This window comes from Salvelinus namaycush, chromosome 17 (assembly GCF_016432855.1).
Source record: "Salvelinus namaycush isolate Seneca chromosome 17, SaNama_1.0, whole genome shotgun sequence".
NCBI lineage: Eukaryota > Metazoa > Chordata > Actinopteri > Salmoniformes > Salmonidae > Salvelinus > Salvelinus namaycush.
In genome coordinates, this window is record NC_052323.1 from 3,342,247 (window position 1) to 3,366,396 (window position 24,150).

At 41.6% G+C, this 24,150-nt stretch overlaps 1 protein-coding gene across 1 annotated transcript in view; it reads right to left on the bottom strand.

The window, feature by feature from the left end:
• The window catches only part of LOC120062235 (GPI ethanolamine phosphate transferase 2-like), a 117,000-nt gene that overhangs the window by 42,306 nt on the left and 50,544 nt on the right, over positions 1 to 24,150 (bottom strand). The window contains exons 7-8 of the mRNA XM_039012054.1: positions 17,254 to 17,471; positions 13,540 to 13,815 (exon numbers count right to left, since the gene is read on the bottom strand). Of these exons, the coding sequence (XP_038867982.1) occupies positions 13,540 to 13,815; positions 17,254 to 17,471 (494 nt within the window). The remainder of the gene's footprint in view (positions 1 to 13,539; positions 13,816 to 17,253; positions 17,472 to 24,150) is intronic.

Sequence of the window (24,150 nt, forward strand, 5' to 3'; positions counted from 1 at the left end):
ACAGAGTAGCAGCAGTGTTGGTAGTTGAGGTAATATGTACGTGTAGGTAGGGGTAAAGTGACTAGGCAACAGGATAGATAATAAACAGAGTAACAGCAGTGTTGGTAGTTGAGGTAATATGTACGTGTAGGTAGGGGTAAAGTGACTAGGCAACAGGATAGATAATAAACAGAGTAGCAGCAGTGTTGGTAGTTGAGGTAATATGTACGTGTAGGTAGGGGTAAAGTGACTAGGCAACTGGATAGATACTAAACAGAGTAGCAGCAGTGTTGGTAGTTGAGGTAATATGTACGTGTAGGTAGGGGTAAAGTGACTAGGCAACTGGATAGATACTAAACAGAGTAGCAGCAGTGTTGGTAGTTGAGGTAATATGTACATGTAGGTAGGGGTAAAGTGACTAGTCAACAGGATAGATAATAAACAGAGTAGCAGCAGTGTTGGTAGTTGAGATAATACAGTGGGGCAAAAAAGTATTTAGTCAGCCACCAATTGTGCAAGTTCTCCCACTTAAAAAGATGAGAGAGGCCTGTACTTTTCATCATAGGTACACTTCAACTATGACAGACAAAATGAGAAAAAAAAATCCAGAAAATCACATTGTAGGATTTTTAATGAATTTATTTGCAAATTATGGTGGAAAATAAGTATTTGGTCACCTACAAACAAGCAAGATTTCTGGCTCTCACAGACCTGTAACTTCTTCTTTAAGAGGCTCCTCTGTCCTCCACTCGTTACCTGTATTAATGGCACCTGTTTGAACTTGTTATCAGTATAAAAGACACCTGTCCACAACCTCAAACAGTCACACTCCAAACTCCACTATGGCCAAGACCAAAGAGCTGTCAAAGGACACCAGAAACAAAATTGTAGACCTGCACCAGGCTGGGAAGACTGAATCTGCAATAGGTAAGCAGCTTGGTTTGAAGAAATCAACTGTGGGAGCAATTATTAGGAAATGGAAGACATACAAGACCACTGATAATCTCCCTCGATCTGGGGCTCCACGCAAGATCTCACCCCGTGGGGTCAAAATGATCATAAGAACGGTGAGCAAAAATCCCAGAACCACACGGGGGGACCTAGTGAATGACCTGCAGAGAGCTGGGACCAAAGTAACAAAGCCTACCATCAGTAACACACTACGCCGCCAGGGACTCAAATCCTGCAGTGCCAGATGTGTACCCCTGCTTAAGCCAGTACATGTCCAGGCCCGTCTGAAGTTTGTTAGAGAGCATTTGGATGATCCAGAAGAAGATTGGGAGTATGTCATATGGTCAGATGAAACCAAAATATAACTTTTTGGTAAAAACTCAACTCGTCGTGTTTGGAGGACAAAGAATGCTGAGTTGCATCCAAAGAACACCATACCTACTGTGAAGCATGGGGGTGGAAACATCATGCTTTGGGGCTGTTTTTCTGCAAAGGGACCAGGACGACTGATCCGTGTAAAGGAAAGAATGAATGGGGCCATGTATCGTGAGATTTTGAGTGAAAACCTCCTTCCATCAGCAAGGGCATTGAAGATGAAACGTGGCTGGGTCATTCAGCATGACAATGATCCCAAACACACCGCCCGGGCAACGAAGGAGTGGCTTCGTAAGAAGCATTTCAAGGTCCTGGAGTGGCCTTGCCAGTCTCCAGATCTCAACCCCATAGAAAATCTTTGGAGGGAGTTGAAAGTCTGTGTTGCCCAGCAACAGCCCCAAAACATCACTGCTCTAGAGGAGATCTGCATGGAGGAATGGGCCAAAATACCAGCAATAGTGTGTGAAAACCTTGTGAAGACTTACAGAAAACGTTTGACCTCTGTCATTGCCAACAAAGGGTATATAACAAAGTATTGAGATAAACTTTTGTTATTGACCAAATACTTATTTTCAAATAAATTCATTAAAAATCCTACAATGTGATTTTCTGGATTTTTTTTTCTCATTTTGTCTGTCATAGTTGAAGTGTACCTATGATGAAAATTACAGGCCTCTCTCATCTTTTTAAGTGGGAGAACTTGCACAATTGGTGGCTGACTAAATACTTTTTGCCCCACTGTATGTACATGTAGGTAGGATAAAGTGACTACGCAACAGGATAGATAATAAACAGAGTAGCAGCAGTGTTGGTAGTTGAGGTAATATGTACGTGTAGGTAGGGGTAAAGTGACTAGGCAACAGGATAGATAATAAACAGAGTAGCAGCAGTGTTGGTAGTTGAGGTAATATGTACGTGTAGGTAGGGGTAAAGTGACTAGGCAATCAGGATAGATAATAAACAGAGTAGCAGCGTGTGTGTAAGAGTGTCAAAGAGTGTGAAAGTGTGTCTATGTGTTAGAGTGTGGCATTAATACGCGTGTGTGTGTGAGTCTATGTAGTGTGTTTTATTTGTGTTGGAGTATCAGTGTAGTATGTATGAGTGGGTTGGTAAAGTCTACTGAGTGTGTATAGAGCCAGTGCAAAAAATATAAACAAATTCATTATTATAATAAAAGCGGGTCAACGTAAATAGTCCAGGATCCAGTTGGTGTTGAACGCTGAGCTTTAGTCAATGAACAGCATTCTCACGTGTGTGTTCCTTTTATCCAGGTGGGAAAGGGCAGTGTGGAGTGCAATAGAGATTGTGTCATCGGTAGATCTGTTGGGGCGGTATGCGAATTGGAGGGGGTCCAGGGTTTCTGGGATGATGGTGTTGATGTGAGCCATGACCAGCCTTTCAAAGCATTTGATGGCTACAGATAGATGTGAGTGCTACGGTGCGGTAGTCATTTAGACATGTTACCTTGTCGTTCTTGGGCACAGGGACTTTTGTAGGTTTGCTTGACACATGTAGTTATTACAGACTGCACTTATTAATGAAGCCGGTGACTGATGTGGTAAACTCCTCAATGCCATCGGATGAATCCTGGAACATATTCCAGTCTGTGCTAGCAGAACAGTCCTGTAGCTTAGCATCCGCTTCATCGGACCACTTCCTGTTTGAGTTTTTGCTTGTAAGCAGGAATCAGGAAAATAGAGTTCTGGTCAGATTTGCTAAATGAAGGCCGAGGGAGAGCTTTGTACGCGTCTCTGTGTTTGGAGTAAAGGTGATCCAGAGTTGTTTTATTATTTTGCACAGGTGACATGCTGGTAGAAATGAGGTAAAACAGATTCCAGTTTTTCAGCATTAAAATCACAGGCCACTAGGAGTGTCGCCTATGGATGAGTATTTTCTTGTTTGCTTATGGTCCTGTAGAGCTCGTTGAGTGCATCCTTAGTGCCAGCATAGTTTTGTCTTGGTAAATAGACCGCTATGGAAAAATATGGTATAAAACTCTTGGTAAATAATATAGTCTACAGCTTATCATGAGGTAATCCAACTCAGGCGAGTTAGAACATCTCAAGATAATATTAGAGATCGCGCACCAGCTGTTGTTAACAAAGAGACACAGACCACCCCCACGATGTTACCACACACTGCCGTCCTTCCGATGCATAGAAAACCCAGCTAACTGTATATTATCCATGTCCTTGTTCAGACATGACTCCAGGATGCATAGCATATTACTGTATTTCATGTTCCGTTGATAGGAAAATATATATAATTATTGGTAGTAGAGGTCGACCGGCATGGCCGATTAATTAGGGCCGATTTCAAGTTTTCATAACAATCGGTAATTGACATTTTTGGATGGCGATTACCTTGCAATCCACAAGGAGACTGCATGGCAGGCTGACCACCTGTTACTCGAGTGCAGCAAGGAGCCAATGTAAGGTGCTAGCTAGCAATAAACTTATCTTATAAAAAACAATCAATCTTAACATAATCACTAGTTATACTAATAATATCATCAACCATGTGTAGTTAACTAGCTTGTCCTGCGTTGCATATAATCAATGAGGTGCCTGTTAATTTATCATCGAATCACAGCCTATTTCGCCAAACGGGTGATGATTTAACAAAAGCGCATTCGCGTCAGGGTATATGCAGCAGTCTGGGCCGCCTGGCTCGTTGCGAACTGTGTGAAAACCATTTCTTCCTAACAAAGACAGTAATTAATTTGCCAGAATTTTACATAATTATGACATAACATTGAAGGATGTGCAATGTAACAGCAATATTTAGATTTAGGGTTGCTACCCGTTCGATAAAATACGGAACGGTTCTGTATTTCACTAAAAGAATAAACGTTTTGTTTTCGAAATGATAGTTTCCGGATTTGACCATATTAATGACACAAGGCTCGTATTTCTGTGTGTTTATTATACACTGCTCAAAAAAATAAAGGGAACACTTAAACAACACAATGTAACTCCAAGTCAATCACACTTCTGTGAAATCAAACTGTCCACTTAGGAAGCAACACTGATTGACAACAAATGTCACATGCTGTTGTGCAAATGGAATAGACAAAAGGTGGAAATTATAGGCAATTAGCAAGACACCCCCAATAAAGGAGTGGTTCTGCAGGTGGTGACCACAGACCACTTCTCAGTTCCTATGCTTCCTGGCTGATGTTTTGGTCACTTTTGAATGCTGGCGGTGCTTTCACTCTAGTGGTAGCATGAGATGGAGTCTACAACCCACACAAGTGGCTCAGGTAGTGCAGCTCATCCAGGATGGCACATCAATGCGAGCTGTGGCAAGAAGGTTTGCTGTGTCTGTCAGCGTAGTGTCCAGAGCATGGAGGCGCTACCAGGTGCTACCAGGAGACAGGCCAGTACATCAGGAGACGTGGAGGAGGCCGTAGGAGGGCAACAACCCAGCAGCAGGACCGCTAACTCCGCCTTTGTGCAAGGAGGAGCACTGCCAGAGCCCTGCAAAATGACTTCCAGCAGGCCACAAATGTGCATTTTTATAATAAAAGTGTTCATTCAGTATTGTTGTAATTGTCATTATTACAAATATATATATAAAAATAGGCCGATTAATCGGTATCGGCTTTTTTTGGTCCTCCAATAGGAGGTCCTTTAATAGGAGTAAACATTATTGGCACCTGTGTTTTTATATCTCTTAATACCTCACCTTAGTTGTGGGATTGGAGAACACATTGGGAGGGATCTTAGACCGTTCCTCCATACAGAATCTTTCCAGATCCTTGATATTCTTTGTCTGTGCTTATGGACTGCCCTCTTCAATTCAAACCACAGGTTTTCAATGGGGTTAAAGTCTGGAGACAGACGGACAATTTTTTCCCCCGGTCAATTAACCATTTCTTCACTTGCAGCCAAGTTTCAGCCTCCTGGCAGAGGCATCCAGGCCATTGACCTTAACAAGAGCCCCAGGACCAGTGGAAGCAAAATAGCTCCATAACATCAAAGATCCACCATATTTTACAGTAGGTATGGGGGTATCTTCTGCATTTGCGTCATTCTTTCAACACAAAACCCACCACTGGTGTGCACGGCCAATAGCTCTAGTTTCATGTCATCTAACCATAGCACCGGTTCTGATCCAGGTGCCAATGCTGTTTAGCAAACGTCAGGCATTTACCTTTGTTGGATGACATGAAAATATATCTCTTTTGCACACCAGCGGTGGGTTTTGGCATCTAAAGAAAGATGCAAATGCAAAAAAAATCCCATACATATTGTAAATATGGAGGAGGATCTTGGATGTTATTGGCTATTTTGCTTCCACTGGTCCTGGGACCATTGTTAAGGTCAATGGTGAACTTTACCCATACCAGGACATTTTAGCCAAAAACCTGGTTGCCTCTGCCAGGAGGCTCAATCTTGGCTGCAAGTGGATCTTCCAGCAAGACAATAACCCGAAGCACACATCAAAATCCACAAAGAAATTGTTAGTTGACCACAAAATAAGCATTCGGAAAGGCCATCTTAAGTCGCCGCACTTAAACTTGTGGTTTGAATTGAAGGAGTCAGTCCATAAGCACAGACGAAAGATATCAAGGATCTGGAACGATTCTGTATGGAGGAATGCCTAAGATCTCTCCCAATGTGTTCTCCAATCTCATAAAAGGTTTTAGAAAAAGGCTCAGTGCCGTTTTCCTCGCAAGGTGAGGTATTGAAAGGTGTTGAAAACAAGGGTGGCAATAATTTTGACCCATATCTTTTTGAGAAAAATATTTACTTGTGAAACAAAATCTCTTTCTCTGAGTAATTGTATTAGTAAAAACTAATATAATTTCGGAAGATTTTTTTAGCATACAATATAGCTCAATATTTGAATTATTTATCTTATACAGTCTTTTTTGCTAATCTTTACCATGGGTGCCAATAATGTTGGACCTGACTGTATATGCTAATCCAATTGCAGACTGGCACACTGCTGGAGATCTCGTCTGGTCGTTACGTGCGTTTATCATCAATAGGGCAGTTTGTCACCCAAGTCTTTGCCTGCTTACCTAATGGCACCCTATCCCCTATATAGTGCACTACTTTTGCCCAGGGCCCATAGGGCACTAAATAGGGAATAGGGTGCCATTCAGGACATAACCATTATAACTCGACTTTTTTTGCCAGACCATCTGGCTTTGTCACACAAAAGGAACCCCACAAGGCTCCCTCTCCCCCCCTTCGGTTTCTGAATGCATACTGACACAGACATAGACACAAAAAGTAAACCTGTCGCGGCGCATCTAGCGGCGGGACCTCACTTCAGATCATCACAGACACATCCGGTCAATAATTGGAAGCGATGCAGTGTTCCCCGCCGTTGGCACTGTGTCTAAAAGTTGTCCGGGAACATCAAACGAGCCAATGTAAATCATTGCCTGCCAATCCTTTTTCGGAAGACATGGGTCCTGTTATGTCTGGCAAAACCAAACACCGCATTCCACAGTAAAAACCTCACACAAACGTTCAAGCATGGTGGTGGTGGTGTGATGGTTTGGGATACTTTGCTGCCTCAGGACCTGGATGACTTTCCCTTGAAGGAACCATGAATTTTGCTCTGTATTAGAGAATTCTAAAGGAGAATGTCAGGCCATCTATCTGTGAGCTAAAGCCTAGCTGGGTCATGCAGCAAGACAATGATCCAACACACACAAGCAATTCTACATCAGAAAGGCTCAAAAGCAACACATTTAAAGTTCTGGAATGGCCTAGTCAAAGTCCAGACCTAAACCTGATTAAGATGTTGTAGCAGGACTTGAAAAGAGCAGTTCATGCTCGAAAACCCACAAATGTCGCTAAGTTAAATTGTACGCTATGCTGTGCGCAGTCAAAAGAAAATGACATGCTTGCTAACTTGGTCAGCTACGTAATAAAATTAGTCTGTTTTCAACAAGAAGATTTTAACCAAGAAGGCTAAATAAATGTTCAATCAGTACTGAGTGAATGACCAACATCATTTTGGAATGAACGCTTCCAATCTGTCCATTTAAATGTCCAGTTACCGCCTGTGGATCTGAAGACTTTGGGTTTGTCTCCCAGAGGAAACATTTTGACCATCATTTAGTTATAGTTTTGACAGCCCCCCTCCCACACACACTTACTTTCATTAATTAGGTGGCTCTTAAAAGAGCCTTTGGGTTTGTAGAGTGGCAGACAAGTGGCAGTGAGTGTTGGTGGTGTGTACTACTGCGTGTGTCTTGCTAGAATGGAGGAGAGACCAGCTTTCAGACTCTAAAGGAAGAGGTTGTTGCCCTCATCCATGAGATGCACGCCATCTCTATGGTACGTCCCAAGGACACAGTGCTTTATGGCAGAGTAGAGGATTGTGGGCATGCTCTTGTCACAGAGAAATAAATGCAAGCTGGCCCATGTGGAGCTGACAATTGACTTATGCCAATTCCAATGCACACCGTACACATGGTCATTCGCACACTATCAATACTTAAAATGTATGTTCTGTTCCAAATCTAGTCCCATCTGTTTTCATATTTATACTGTCATATATAAATAAGGGAATGTGTGCTTTTTCACTGGAGTTGGACAGCTGTGTACAAAATGACTAAGAACATTTGTAGTTAAAGGATTTAGAGCAGATTTGTAAATGTGTATATATTTTTCTTAAGAGTGTTTGGTACTTGTATTTTACAGGGGTTTCTCAGCATTGTTTGTATCTGGAGTTATCAAGATTGTTCTTGACGATCCACAGGGTTATACATGTTTTTTTTTTTTCAAGTCCAGTGCTACCACACCTGATTCTACTACTCAGGTGTTCATCAAGACCTCAGCTGTTCATCACGACCATGAATAGTAGAATCAGGTGTGCTAGAACTGGGATTGAACAAAAAAAGCCTGCATAAAACTGCAGCTTCTCAAGAGCAATTGTGGCCATCCCTGAATTGTATTTACAGAGTTGACTATATCTGACGAATGTACATTTGGTTGTAAATGCTATATTTAGTGATAATTCACTTTTGTTTACAGGTTATGTAGGACTTTCTTCAGTAAACTTTTAGGTTCCAGGGGCTTGCTCGATTGAATCAGGACATGTTTCAGGACATGTTTTACCCCAGTTTACTCCAAATTGGCTTAAGTGAGTTTCTGTTTTTTTGCTTCCCTCTGGAAAATCAGCTGTTAATATTAAATAAATACTAACAACTACATTATTTCTGTTGACATTTGTGATTACTGTTTACTTTTAACTAACTTTTATTGCTGTGTTATGCTGTATTATAATGTTGTATAATAATCTTGTGTAAAAAAACATGGAAATTAAAAACAAAAAAATATGTTTTAAGTGAGAAGTAGGCATGGTCTGAAGACAAAAAAGACAGGAAATTCATATGAGCACCACAATGCCTATTCCATCCATGCTCTACCAAGGTTTTCCAGCACACAGCTTTGGTCTACTACGGTTTGACCTACTACAGTAGCTATAATAGTATTGTACTTCAAACTATGTGTAGGCAGGTTTCTTAGGGTTCAAACCTCATCAAACAGCCTACTTCATACTCTTCAGAGGGATAATGGTCTTTACAGTGTACAGCTATTATAATGTATACAATATACAGTACCAGTCAAACGTTTGGACACACCTACTCATTCAAGAGTTTTTTCTTTATTTTTTACTCTTTTCGACATTGTAGAATAATAGTGAAGACATCAAAACTATGAAATAACACATATGGAATTATGTAGTAAGCAAAAAAGTGTAAACAAATAAAAATATTTGCACACCCTTGGCATTCTCTCAACCAGCGTCATGAGGAATGCTTTTGCAACAGTCTTGAAGAAGTTCTCACATATGCTGAGCACTTGTTGGCTGCTTTTCCTTCACTCTGCGGTCCAACTCATCCCAAACCATCTCAATTGGGTTGAGGTGAGGTGATTGTGGAGGCCAGGTCATCTGATGCAGCACTCCATCACTTCCTTCTTGGTCAAATAGCCCTTACACAGCCTGGAGGTGTGTTTTGGGTCATTGCCCTGCCGAAAAACAAATGATAGTCCCACTAAGCGAGCAGCTACTTGTGGCTACTTTGAAGAATCTCAAATATAAAATATATTTTTATTTGTTGAACACTTTTTTGGTTATTACATGATTCCATATGTGTTATTACATAGTTTATGTCTTCACTATTATTCTACAATGTAGAAAATGGTACCAACAAAAAAAAACTCTTACGTGAGTAGGTGTATCCAAACGTTAGACTGGTACTGTATATTGTATACATTTTAATAGCTGTACACTGTAATGTCCATTATCCCTCTGAAGAGTATGAAGTAGGCTGTTTGATGAGGTTTGAAACCTAAGAAACCTGCCTACATATAGTTTGAAGTACAATACCATTAAAGCTACTGTAGTAGGTCAAAGCGTAGTAGGCCAAAGCTGTGTGCATGTCAGAGCAAACACCAAGCCATAAGGTCGAAGGAATTGTCCATAGAGCTCTGAGACAGGATTGTGTCAAGGCACAGATCTGGGGATGGGTAGCAAAACAATTATGCAGCATTGAAGGTCCACAAAAACACAGCGGCCTCCATTATTCTTAAATGGAAAAACTTTGGAACAACCAAGTCTCTTCCTAGAGCTGGCCGCCCGGCCGAACTGAGCAATTGGGGGAGAAGGGCCTTGGTCAGGGAGGTGACCAAGAACCAGATGGTCACTCTGACAGAGCTCCTCTGTGGAGATGGGAGAACCTTCCAGAAGGACAACCATCTCTGCAGCACTCTACCAATCAGGCCTTTATGGTAGAGTGGCCAGACAAAAGCCACTCTAAAATGCACACGACAGCCTGCTTGGAGTTTGTCAAAAGGCACCTTAAAGTACTCTCAGACCATGAGAAACAAGATTCTCTGGTCTGATGAAACCAAGATTGAAATCTTTGGCCTGAATGCCAAGCTTTACGTCTGGATGAAACCTGGCACCATCCCTACTGTGAAGCATGGTGGTGGCACAGAGAGATCCTTAATGAAAACCTGCTCCAGAGCACTCATGACCTCAGACTGGGGTGAAGGTTCACCTTCCAACAGGACAACAACCCTAAACACACAGCCAAGACAATGCAGCAGTGGCTTCGGTTCAAGTCTCTGAATGTCCTTGAGTGGCCCAGCCAGAGTCCGAACCCGATCGAACATCTTTGGAGAGACCTGAAAATAGCTGTGCAGCGACGCTCCCCATTCAACCTGACAGAGTTCGAGAGGATCTGCAGAGAAGAATCTGAGAAACTCCTCCAAATACAGGTGTGCAAAGCTTGTAGCATCATACCCAAGAAGACTCGAGGCTGTAAAAGGTTTTTCAACAAAGTACTGAGTAAAGGGTCTTATGTAAGGGTGGTATTTCCGTTTTTAATGTTTAATACATTTGCAAAAATGTCTTAAAACCTGTTTTTGCTTCATAATTATAGGGTACTGTGAAAAAAAAACAATTTAATCAATTTTAGAATAATGATGTAATGTAACAAAATGTGGGAAAAAAATTGAAGGGTCTGAATACTTTCCGAATGCACTGTATCTATCCTAATGATAAAAAAAAAATAATGTTTCTGTTAGTTCCCAGAAGAGAGAGACAAGAGGCCACTTTTTCAAACATAATTAAGAAAGCTTAATGACACTGGTGACTTAAAACTTTTTCTGGAAAGACTAATTCATTTTAATTATTCACCTCTGTTTATGTTGCATGGTTTTAATAGTATGACTTGCAGGGACAGAAATAAGTAATTACAAAGAAAGAACAGCATCATTTCGAAGACCTTTTGTCTCAAACGGTGTATTTTTTATCAACATGCAATGCAATTATTTAACCTGTCTGCTCAATATATACAGACGTGCTCAAATTTGTTGGTACCCCTCCACAAAAAACGAAGAATGCACAATTTTCTCTGAAATAACTTGAAACTGACTAAAGTAATTGGCATCCACCATCGTTTATTCCATATTTAATAGAAATCAGACTTTGCTTTTGATTTTTTTATTCAACATAATATTGTAAATAATAAAACAAATGAAAATGGCATGGACAAAAAGGATGGGTCCGTTAACTTCATATTTTGTTGCACAACCTTTAGGAGGCAATCACTGCAATCAAACGTTTTCTGTAGCTCTCAATGAGACTTCTGCACCTGTTAACAGGTACTTTGGCCCACTCTTCCTGAGCACACTGCTCCAGCTGTTTCAGGTTTGATGGGTGGCTTCTCCAGACTGCAAGTTCCAGCTCTTTCCATAGAGTTTCAATAGGATTCAGATCAGGACTCATAGAAGGCCACTTCGGAATAGTCCAACGTTCTGTTCTTATCCATTCTTGGGCGCTTTTAGCTGTGTGTTTGGGGTCATTATCCTGTTGGAGGACCTATGACCTGAGACTGAGACAGAGCTTTCTAACACTGGGCGGTACGTTCAGCTGCGGAATGCCTTGATAGTCTTGAGATTACATTGTGCCCTGCACAGATTCGAGGCACCCTGTGCCAGGCGCAGCAAAGCAACCCCAAAACAGAACCCAGCCTCCTCTAATGTTTTGAAAAGCTTCATGTTTTCGTCTGTGAACATAGAGCTGATGTGACTTGCCAAAAAACTCCAGTTTTGACTCATCTGTCCAAAGGACATTTCTCCCAGAAGGATTGTGGCTTGTCAATATGCATTTTAGCAAATTCCAGTCTGGCTTTTTTATGTTTTTCTTTCAAAAGTGGAGTCCTCCTGGATCTTCTTCCTTGTAGCCCACTTTCGCTCAAAAAGCAACGGATGGTGTGATCAGAAACTGACATCAAATCAAATTTTATTAGTCACATGCGCTGAATCACATGCGCCGAATGTAGAGCTCAACAATGCAGTTTAAAAAAATACAGATAAGAATAACAGATAAAAGTAACAAGTAATTAAAGCGCAGCAGTGAAATAACAATAGCGAGATTATATACAGGTGGGTGCCGGTACAGAGTCAATGTACAAGGGGCACCGGTTAATTGAGGTAGTATGTACATGTAGGTAGAGTTATTAAAGTAACTATGCATAGATGACAACAGAGAGTAGCAGTGGTGTAAAGAGGGGGTGGGGGGGGGCAATGCAAATAGTCTGGGTAGCCATTTGACTAGATGTTCAGGAGTCTTATGGCTTGGGGGTAGAAGTCTGTTTAGAAGCCTCTTGGACCAAGACTTGGCGCTCCGGTACCGCTTGCCGTGCGCTTGCCGTGTGGTAGCAGAGAGAACAGTCTATGACTTGAGTGGCTGGAGTCATTGACAATTTTTAGGGCCTTCCTCTGACACGCCTGGTATAGAGGTCCTGGATGTCAGAAAGCTTGGCCCCAGTGATGTACTGGGCCGTACGCACTACCCTCTGTAGTGCCTTGCGGTCGGGGGCCGAGCAGTTGTCATACCAGGCAGTGATGCAACCAGTCAGGATGCCCTTCACCTTGGAGTTCAGCTTGTATCTTTTTGGCAGTTATCCTTGGTTCTTTATCTGTTCAATCTGGGGTCGATTCTCCTCTTACAGTTCCATGGACCTTAAACTTCTTAATAATATTTGCAACTGTTGTCACATGAACATCAAGCTGCTTGGAGATGGTCTTGTAGCCTTTACCTTTACCATGCTTGTCTATTATTTTCTTTCTCATCTCCTCAGACAAATGTCTCCTTTGCTTTCTCTGGTCCATGTTCAGTGTGGTGCACACAACGATACCAAACACCTCAGTGACTACTTTTCTCCATTTAAATAGGCTGAATGACTGATTACAAGATTGGAGACATGTGTGATACTAATTAAATTAGTTATATCACTATAATCAAATCATTTATTATCTTTTCTAAGGGATACCAACATATGTGTCCAGGCCATTTTAGAATATCTTTGTAGAATAAGCAATAAGCAGCTTCTTTGCTTTATTCTATGACATACCAAAGGCACGCAAGTATACATGATCAAATTAATTTCATCACTTTTCAGGAGGAACGAAGCATTATTTCAATGAGCTGAAAGTGTACCAACAAATTTGAGAACGTCTGTATAATGTCGATGGCAGGGAATAGGCTACTGTGGTCGGGGAGGGTCAGAGAAGAAAATGCACTCGCCTAATTCTTCAAGTGATAGTTCTCTCCAAGGTCAGTGTCAAAAGTTTTCAGACCTCAAAAGTGGTCTGAAAACGACCATTAATTGAGCGTAAAGTTTGACCAGTCTGTAGAAGACCAATAGCTACTAGTGTCTCATTGGAGATGGCTCTCAGACAATGTACTCACCTTACCAGGGGGCTTTGCTCCCTTCCTGGCTGCCATGGATACCAGAATGCAGAGCAGGCCAGAGGAGAGGGCCACTGCCCCGAACACCAGGCCCCAGGAGAGGCTGCAGAAGTAGCAGGCGCTCTCGGCCGACGTGCACACCAGCATGTGCACGGAGAAGAGGAGCAGGCACAGCAGGTAGAAGGGCAGCGAAAGCAGAGCCGAGGACACAGGGAGATCCACCTCTGACGCGCCGCTCAGTGCCTCGGGCATGGCCAGCAGCAGGAGGAGAAGGAGCTGGAGAGAGAATGAGGAACGCACACACTCAGTCCAGTCATGGATGTAAGCAAAAACAGACTCACAAGGGTGTGCAAATATGCACATTCATAATGCAAAAACACCGGACAGACCGAGCTCACCTTTATAGCTACAAGTCTTTGCAATATGTTGCATGAGGTCAATGAGTCATACAGTAAAGGACACAGAAGATGGAGAGAGATGGCTGGATAGATCGGCAAACTACGAGGTAACACTGGAGTCAATGTGTGAACATTGGATTGAGTCCAAGCAAAAGCATCATGTGTGCTTCCCTATCTTTGCATTTGGATTTTGGCTTGACTGAAGTCTTTCAACTGGAACCTTTCAATGTGCCATCTTGGTAGAACATATGGAAGCTCTTTCTTTGGAACACAAGAGACAAGAGTTCCAGGTCCTTTGCTACGTAGTTCCCTTTCTCTTCCCCTCTCTACGGACTAAATCTATCAGGGACCGTGCAGTGGAGAGAAGACTAGATGCCTTGTCCTTGAGTATCGACTGGGACAAACTGCTGACAAGTCCAACTTTTTCTTTTGGAAACAGCCTCTTTTCTCTCTCTCTCTGCTTCTCTCTTCCTGATAGAAGGCAGTCGCCTCTCAAGGGACACTTCTTAGTTTCTATTCAGAGTTTGGGATATTTTTGTCAACTTTCCCAACTGCTCCCAATAATATTCGCTGGGGAGTCTATGCAGAGCGTTCTATGTCGTGCTGCAATTAGCAGTTTTATTTCTGAAAAGAAGTAAATAACTTGTAGGGAAACGGTCTTAAAGCGCGAGAGCATGACAACAAACCCAGTGAACTCAACGGAAACTGACCTGAAATTTGACTACAAACTGGAATAAATGCAAAGCATTTTTATAGGTTAAACCTTTGTCGTTCATATCTTATTTATGGTGCGTACAGTATTTACTGTTGCTAAGCAAATTCTAAAAGCGGAGGCAATCTTCTAAACCCAGGAGGCTACAACATACAGTATATTCTATAAAAACAATTCATAAAAAACATCTCACAGCTCCACCAATGATCCAAAACGGTCCAACGTTAAGTCAAACCCTTACACAAATAGTGTACACAAAAAGTGAGCAAATGCCAACACGTTCTGTGATTTTCTTATGATTATTGTCTTCCGCTTTTACCGGCAAATGACCTCTTTGCATATGAAAGCCCCGTCTCCAAGATGAAACGCATTCAAATGAACGTAAGTTGTGACTGCAACAGTCAGCATGAGAGCACAGCAGATTTTTCTCTGTTAATTTGTTTTGAAGGGAACGCATGGGAATTGCCCCATCCAATATTGTTCACATGGAAGATTTGTCGTACAAGCCCAGGAAAGTTGGAAAGTTGTCTTGTTACTGAGTGCCCCTTCGCCCCCAGAAAAAGTTTACTTGGAGAAATGCTTGCTCAACAAAGAGCAGTATAAAGATGTTTTGACCTTTAAAGCATCGCTAAACCATTTAACTTGCTACCGATGCACCAAATCTGGAACCAACAGGACCCTGAACAGCTTCTACTCCCAAGACTGCTAAATAGTTAGTTAAATAGTGAACCAATTAGCTACCTGGACTATTTGCATTGACCCTTTTTGCACAAACTTATTTTGACTTATTTTCACATACGCTGCTGCTACTGTTTATTATCTATCCTGTTGCCTAGTCACTTTATTTATAGTTATGTACATATCTAAATCAATCACCTTGTACCCCTGCACATCAAATAGGTACTGGTATCCCATGTAACATGATATAGCAAAGTTATCGTTACTCACAATATATTTATTATGACTTTTATTATTACGTGTTATCACTTTTCAATTATTTCTCCATTTTCTTTCTCTATGCATTGTTGGGAAGGGCCCGTAGATAAGTATTTCACTTTTAGTCTACCCCTGTGGTTTACAGAAACAAGTGACAAAAACATTTCATTTGATTCGATTTGAACCCGATAATTAAACAATCTGGCACGCATGCGCGCACACACACACCTCACTTCATTAGAGACCTTTTGCTCAAGTGTTTGGTAGCGGCAACGTTGAGAAGTAGCTACGGTAAAGATCAAGGCGTCATCTAAAGTTATCACAGACAGAGGAAACAGAACGATCTGTTATCCAATCAGAACTCTGGCGAAGTGCTGTTCCCACTGTATGGTTATTCTCACGCTAGCTCGAGGTCATTTTAATAATTGAAGGCTATATCGACACTCTCTGTAAAGATAAACCATGGGATTAAGTCAAGTCAAGCCTTATAACAACATTAAAACGGTTCATTAAAATGTATTGTGTTCTATGATATTCCCTAGATATTGGTTCTCTTCAGCAGCAGAATTGGCATCTTAAAATGCTAATATTTGGATGTGGGTTGTGTGTGATATGTACCACATAACACCAGTTTACAATGCAACGTGCTCATTTAGGCTAATACCATTCAATATGACAAACATCAGCAATATCCCACCACGGCCACACACATACCATGCACTGGCATGCATAAGTACTGTACATAACACTTTTGGTATAATGTATACAAGTGTTCATCGTCATCATGATCAGCATGTAGTGGCAGCCCCTGACATGTCTCTGACGACACCGTATTCAAGTATTCAATTGTGTTTCTCAGTCATGTTGTTCTCAACAACCCCCCATTCTGTCACATCTCTGGGAAGCAGAGGTGCTGTTGTGATAACATGCTGCACGTCTGATATCTGATTGGAAGTTCACTTTTAGAGTCTGCTATTGGTCAACAACTCGGATTTTGAATTCATATGGTTATACGTTGGTCTTAGATGAATTGTCCCTCTCTCTTTTGCTCATGTCCTGCTTTGGTGAGGTACCTACACTGCCTCTCTCTAGCTCCTCCCCATGGACCTTTTGTGGCATGGTCTTTAGGACCTTGACTTCTCTCTCTCTCTCTCCCGCTTCGATCATGCCTAGAATAATGCCAGTAATGCCTTGTAATGCCAGTAATAACTTGAAACGTGTGGTTTAGCCTTGTATGTGAATTGATTCAGTTTGCAATTTAAATCTACTAGCATTGATCATTCAATTCTCAGACATTTCTTGAAAGCCTATTCCTGTAACTCAACAACAGTCCTGCTTACACATTGCTAAATTGTCTTTATGGAGTCAGATAATATTTTAATAGACTTTGCATAGTCTTATTATGGGTTGCATGCAAAGTACATGTGTATGTATATATGTATATATATAAATATTTATATACACACACAAGATATTACCGACTACATCATCACCACTATCAACATCATCATGTAACTTCCTGTCCCTCACTCCCAGCTCTGGAGTGAAGTTCCCCTAGGTACAGACCTAGGGTCAGGTTTCCCACCCCCCCCAATCTTAACCTTAACCATTCGTGGGGAAAATCCCAAACTGACACAAGCGTCTGGGGGGCAACACCCCACTACCCACCTGGAAGACGAGGACCATGCCCACCACCATGGAATACATGTCGTATTTGCCCATCTGCTTGCTGAGGGCCGCGCTCATGACCCTGAGGGCCTCCAGGTACTGCTTGAGCACCTTCTTCCCAATGTTGTTCAGCACCTCTGACGTGTTGCCCTCCACCACCAGCTTCAACCAGTTACCATGGGATTTCTCCGCCATGCGGAACTGCTCATAACCCTCCTCTGTGGGCGAGAGAGAGGAGAGAGGGAGACAATTATGAGAGGAGGGCGAGGAAAGGAAGGTGTTATGCCAAAGTGTGAGTGATATAAGATGTCAATCAATTTCACATGAACAATAAACTAACTACTACTAGTGGTGGTAGTAGTTGCAAAGGTAGACACACAATAACTAACAGAGGCACCTTTCAAGAATGTGTTGTATATGTTGTACAGCGGCAATCACACAATAATACACTAATAGTTACTCCCGTGTTAGTAAGAAACCACGGGTAATGATTTACACACGTTTAATTCACAAAACATGCTCAAATCATTTGCGCCGGAGACTTGGAGAAAAGTATCATCGATAACCAATCAACAGCACGTTCACTCCATATCATTTGTATGCAGATTTATAGCTCCATTAGTCCGCTCGTAATTCACTTAACATCGCCAACTCATAGCCAGGATATAAAAAAAAATCCATTCAACATTGTTAACTTTTCTGTATTCATTTCATTCAAGCATTTTAAGAATCTTCCAAAATTGCATTTTGGGTATGGCTGGCATGGTAATTGTAAAATCATGTAGCCAACGATTATGGATGAAGACCGCCATGAAAACAAAATGACCGTCATGATCGTTCCAAAAGTCCAGGACCATCACAGCCCTAATTTTGTGAACAATAACATTCAAAAGTAGAGTATAAAAAAACAACCTTTCGCTTTGGCTTTGTCCAACTGTTCTAGAACGCGTACAACTTGACTGATACCCACCGTTTGCTGGCGCCTCTATCTGAGTCATATGAGCGTAACTATGATAAATGGAGATTGTGATTATGTCGGACACAGGAACGGAGGTGGAAATATACGAGCCTTCCGCCATAGGCATGAATCAAACAATACAAACGGTCCTTGGTCAGAGTGAAAGTGAAAGAGGGATTGGTCAGAGGATGGCTTTTTTATGTATCCACAAGATGCCTGAAGTTATTAGCAAATCAAAGATATTAAAAAGACAGTGGAAATGAGTGTGAGAGACATGGGCTGTATACTCTAATGTGAACTGTCATTACACTTTCATCAGTTCATCTCTGATGGACACGAAAAAGTAACAAAGTAATTCAGGTTGATGAATGCGACCCATTGTTGGTTGACAGACATAGAGCCTATAAATATGACATATTTCGAGGAGACTAGCACTAAAAAGTAGATCATATACAGTATATGTCTTTATTAATTATTTACTAGCTATACTGCCAAAACTCTACAATTGTATCCCCATCCTACAACAGCTGCCTCTTCAACAGACACTAACACTGCAGTTAATGTACCCAATTATACTGCTAAACACCAATTACAGAAACAATAAGAACTAATTCATTTACTCATTCAGTTACTGTATACTACACACAGGATCCACCCTATGTCCCGCTTTGATTACTCCGGTGACAAATTCCTCAAACATAAGCGAAAATGACACGCCATCCATTCATAATGAAACTGTAATTTAATGAATTGATCATGGGTTAGGAGAGATGAATGCCCTGGCCTGGCATGGACAAGGTTTTTTTATCACCTCCCCATCGTCTCCTAATACGATTATTACTGCTCTGCTTAGTGATTTAATTTTAGCCATGGAAAAAGTATTGAGATACTGTTATCGTCACAGCCATAATTGATAACGCTCACTATTAATCATTTAATTATTCTGCTATCCCAATTTTGCGAAATGCAAAGTTTAATACAGCATATTTTAATGAAACAATGGTTCAGCTTTAGCTGAATCCACACAAAAAAATGATCTAATCATTTGAAGAACAGATATCAAAAGAAGTGGGAGTTGTCAATGAGGCTGAGGGCGGTACTTCACTTGTAGTACAAATAAATCCAACAAGTCGAGGACTTCTTCAATAATCCACTGTCATATTGCTGAGTCATGAAACCATCAGTGTTATTTTTGCCTTCCCACTGAGGTGGCTGGCCAGGTTTTCGGAGAAGGGGATGCTACGGCACTTAGGACAGAAATGAGCCACGTCAGCAAGAACACAAACCTCTGGTGCCCTCCTGTTCCCCTCATTCGTACCTCTGTACCTCTTCCACTCCAGAGAAACAAATAAATAAGCTCAATCAATCAAAGACCAACCGCCAGTGAGACAGACGGTTGGAGAACAAAGAAATTAGATGGGAAAAGCGCTGTATTGCAATAAGAAGTACAGGTTATATAAACTGGCCTGTAACTGTTTTAAAGTAACACTATTTCCCTTCAGGAAGAAAGCATGTTTGAACTAGGTCTAACATGCAGGAGTGTACTTCTTGAATCGCACTGTAAGCGCTGGTTTTGTTGAGCATGTGAAGAAAGCAAACTTTCATCTCCGCAGAGTAAGAATAAAGTGTTATATGGTTGAGTTGATTGAATTTGGCCCTGGATTGTGTTTGTTTCATCTCCTAATCAAAAGGTTTAGTTTCCAGCTCCTCTGTTCCATTTGGGTGCACAGAATACAGAGATTCTCTGAGAGTATTAGGTTCGGCAAGAATCCAAATGAATATTTAAAAATATGAACATTTAAAAGTAAGTAAAGAGTGTTTTCTTCAATGGGATTCTTCATTGAAGTGTTTGTTGTCAGACAAATGGTTTTCATGCACATTTTTTCACTTGAGAAATACTGCACCAAACATCTTAGTTAGATGTAAAATTGCGCGACTAAAATATCCTCAGAAAAACGTCAAATTTAATGACAGATTTCTTGAGTTATCTTAGATTAATTCTGACTATTTTGAGGACAAGATGGACGAACAGTACTATTTTCTATTAAAGGAGTATGCGAGCACACTCTTTCGGGTTCGCCTAGCCAAGCTAGGCGCCAACCGAACGGAAGCATGCGGAAGACTTTAGGAGTTTAGTGTATATTTGAAGTTTGATCATGTAACGTTACACAAAACCTTGTCCATTATTAACTTGCTAGCTAAGCCTGAGCCATTCATTTCATATGAAACGAAAGAGAAACTAACAAACCATCTAGTGAAACACTAAATGCTATGCTCCTTCCATGAGCAAGTGAACTAGCTAGTTAGCTACAGTGGCATCAAATTTACGAGAAAAAAAAACGTAAAAAAAACCCCGTCCAAATTATTGTATATTTCGGCTCTGTGTTTCACAAATTTTCTTCAATTTGCCAGAGGCTGCTGAATGTATCTCACCGGAGAAAGCAGCCAAGCGAACAAAACAGCCCCCCGCTGTGTTTTGTATCTATCTGGTGTTGTCTGGTCAGAAAGACTATGACTTTGTTGCCCCCGTAGCATTGAATGCAAGGGAAGCCAGCAAGCATTTGGCCTCCCTTGATAATAAAAAATAATAATTATAGCCAATGAGCTAAACTGACTGAAAAAAAAGTGTCAAGGAAAGGTAGTTTGGATTTGGCTTCAGACCAATCACATCACAAGTCAAACTTCATTATTGAAAGAACATTTTTTAATTGTTGCATCTCATTGTGTTGTTGTCCTCCAGTGACTAGCTAGCTAGATTTGGCCCTTTCAGTGGTTAGAGCGTTGGGCCAGTAACCGAAAGGCATATTTCAGTAGAAGGCATTCAGCACAACTGACTAGATTAAATTATCCATGGATAGGGATTTAGACATTTTTTTAAATTATTATAATTTTTATACTTTTACCCCTTTTTCTCCCCAATTTCGTGGTATCCAATTGGTAGTTACAGTCTTGTCTCATCGCTGCAACTCTCATACAGACTGGGGAGAGGTGAATGTCGAAAGCCACGCGTCCTCCCGAAATACGACCTAACCAAGCCGCACTGCTTCTTGACACAATGTGTCAGAGGAGACCCCGTACACCTGGCGACCGTGTCACCGTGCATGCGTCCGGACCACCACAGAAGTCGCTAGAGCGCGATGGGACAAGAACATCCCTGCCGGCCAAACCCCTCCCCTAACCTGGACGACGCTGGGCCAAATTGTGCGCCTCCCCATGGGACTTCCGGTAGCGGCCGGCTGCGACAGAGCCTGGACTCGAACCAGGATCTCCATGGGCACAGCCTGGAAATGAAACAGAAAACAACCTTCTCTGCCCGGAGTCAGTACAGTATGGCGTCTGCTGCTGTGCTGTGTGTTTAGCTGACCCAAACATTACACCGTAACGATTGGCGCTTTGGAAACATGTCTACAACTTCCTCAGCAAGCTGTCAAACTGTCGTAGTATAGTGACAACCTACATGCTGTTTATCAGCTAAGTGACCAACATCCTTAGCTAGCGCTAAATACAATTCCATCCCTGTTTTTGTCAGTGAAGCTAGCTTGCAGAAGGCAGGCTACAACAAGCTAAAACCAGCAGATGAAATCACTGGTGACCAACATAATTGCACATAGTTTATGCAGGAATAGAGAGATGTTGTTGTTTTGACAACTTTCTCACTGTCTATCAGACTATGCATTTGTGTCTGCCCCGGGGTCCTCACTGCCCGTGTTTCATAGCAAGTGAGTCATGCTACAAGATAGATGCTCACGGATGGATTTTGCATTTTGGAATATTCATAAGTGGCAGTTGGGATGTCGAGTGTTCATCATCTCAATGCTCATTTGGGCCAAAACACTTACAGAGTCGAGTGATCACTATCGAACACAACAGCAAAAACAAACGGCCACTCACTAAAGGGCTTAGGGGCCAAGTGTTCGGTTTGAGATCAACACTCGTGACACACATCAGTCAGAGGTCACAGTCATGACAAAATCCCAATGTCCGCCCCTCCATGAACTCCCAATCGCACTAAAATGTGAACATCTAAAAGTGTGTACCAGCATCTTTTTCATTCCAGCACTGTATGTAGTTGTTCATGTATGCTCACCTTGAGAAGCACATGTGTAAGGTCAAAAAGGGAAACGGCCGAGCAGCCTCGATAAAGACTGACTGTGTCAGTCCAATTTGTTCGGCCACACTGTAATTTAGCCTACTACAGCGAGTGGTTGAATTTAGGATCAGATTACTTGCTTGGTCCTCGTCGATGTGACATTTTATTTTTTTAAAGTAACCTTTATTTAACTTGCATTAAGGCTGCCTTAATCAAGGTGACTGACAGGGACAGCAATAACCACAACCTTGCAGAGTTCTCTTTTAAGAGCAGCCACTCTCTCTATCAGAGATTTCTCACAGATTAACAAGTCCATATGGTCCTCTGTTCCTTTTACTGAGGAAAAATGAAAAGCCTCTCAAAGGAGGTCCAGTAATTTAAATATGTGATAAAGACAAGAAGAAGAAAAAAATAGATGAGGTACGCACGCCACTGACTGAATTTAGCATCTTCATCATGTCTTGTCTGTGCTTTGTCAAGACATTTGCTGTAGGTGTGAGATGGTTGTTTGTGTAGATGTCTACGCATGTCCATCGTATATATAGTAAGGACAATTTCACAAGGATGCTTTTGCGGTTAATATCTCAGTTGTAATGGCCAGATTTCACACTCAAGATTGAGGTCCACTGCTTGTAAAGTTGTCCCAGAATCACTATGGAAACTAGCGAGTGAAAAAATGTAGCTGAATAATCAGTAGTTTAGACAAGGACCTTCCTGGCAGCAATTTTAGTCAAACTCAGAATAGTAATTTAAGGCCTGTGTGAGTTCTCCTTTCTCTTGAGCTACTGTACTGCAATATAAATATGTTTTAAATTACAGTGGCAATAAGCAGCCACTGTGACTGATTAGCATGTATTTTTCTACAGTAATGTGCATTCATCATTTAGAGGCCCATGGGTGGGTGTGGGTGTGAGTGTGACTCCAGACCGGAGTCCCAATATAAAAGAAGGAAAGAGATGGAGGGGAAAGGGTTTCGGTGAATTGATAGACAGTGACTTGGTTCAAATTATGAACATATATTTATTTAACCTTTATTTAGGCAGGGGGAGTCCCATTGAGACCAAGGTTTCTTTTTTGAGGGAGCCCTGCATGACAAGACCAAGCAATTACACAATCAAGGCAGGAGCATTAGGGAACCCATAAAGAAAAAAATCAAAACACAAAATCCTAAAAAAACAACCTCATTCCTCAGTGAAGTCCTCTACCACCAATCTGAACTTTTAAGGCATTCTGAAGATAGTTTCTTCGCACCTCACTTACGGAACAAAAAGCTGTGATTAAAAGATGATTGAGAAACCTGTGAGGAGGAGAAGACACACTCTTGCTAAAATAATAAGCTGAAGCTGCTATGGTTGATTTATGGTACATCGGTGCCCCAAATTCTCCAGTTCATCTAGGATGATTATTCAAGGAAAACGTTCACAATGCAGTCAGAATACCACTGCAGAGGGAATACAAGTGGATTGACATCCCATCTACTTAGGGCAGTGTTTAACACACATCCCTGGGTCACTCGTCTTTTCAGTTCGCTGCAGCTAGCGACTGGAACGAGCTGCAACAAATACTCAAACTGGAAGGTTTTTAATCTCAATCTCTTCATTCAAAGACTCAATCATGGACACTCTCACTGACAGGTGTGGCTGCTTTGTGTGATGTATTGGGGTCTCTACCTTCTTGCCCTTTGTGCTGTTGTCTGTGCCAAATAATGTTTGTACCACGTTTTGTGCTGCTACCATGTTGTGTTGCTACCATGTTGTTGTCATGTTGTGTTGCTACCATGCTGTGTTGTCATGTGTTGCTGCTTTGCTATGCTCTTGTCTTAGGTCTCTATGTAGTGTTGTGTTGTCTC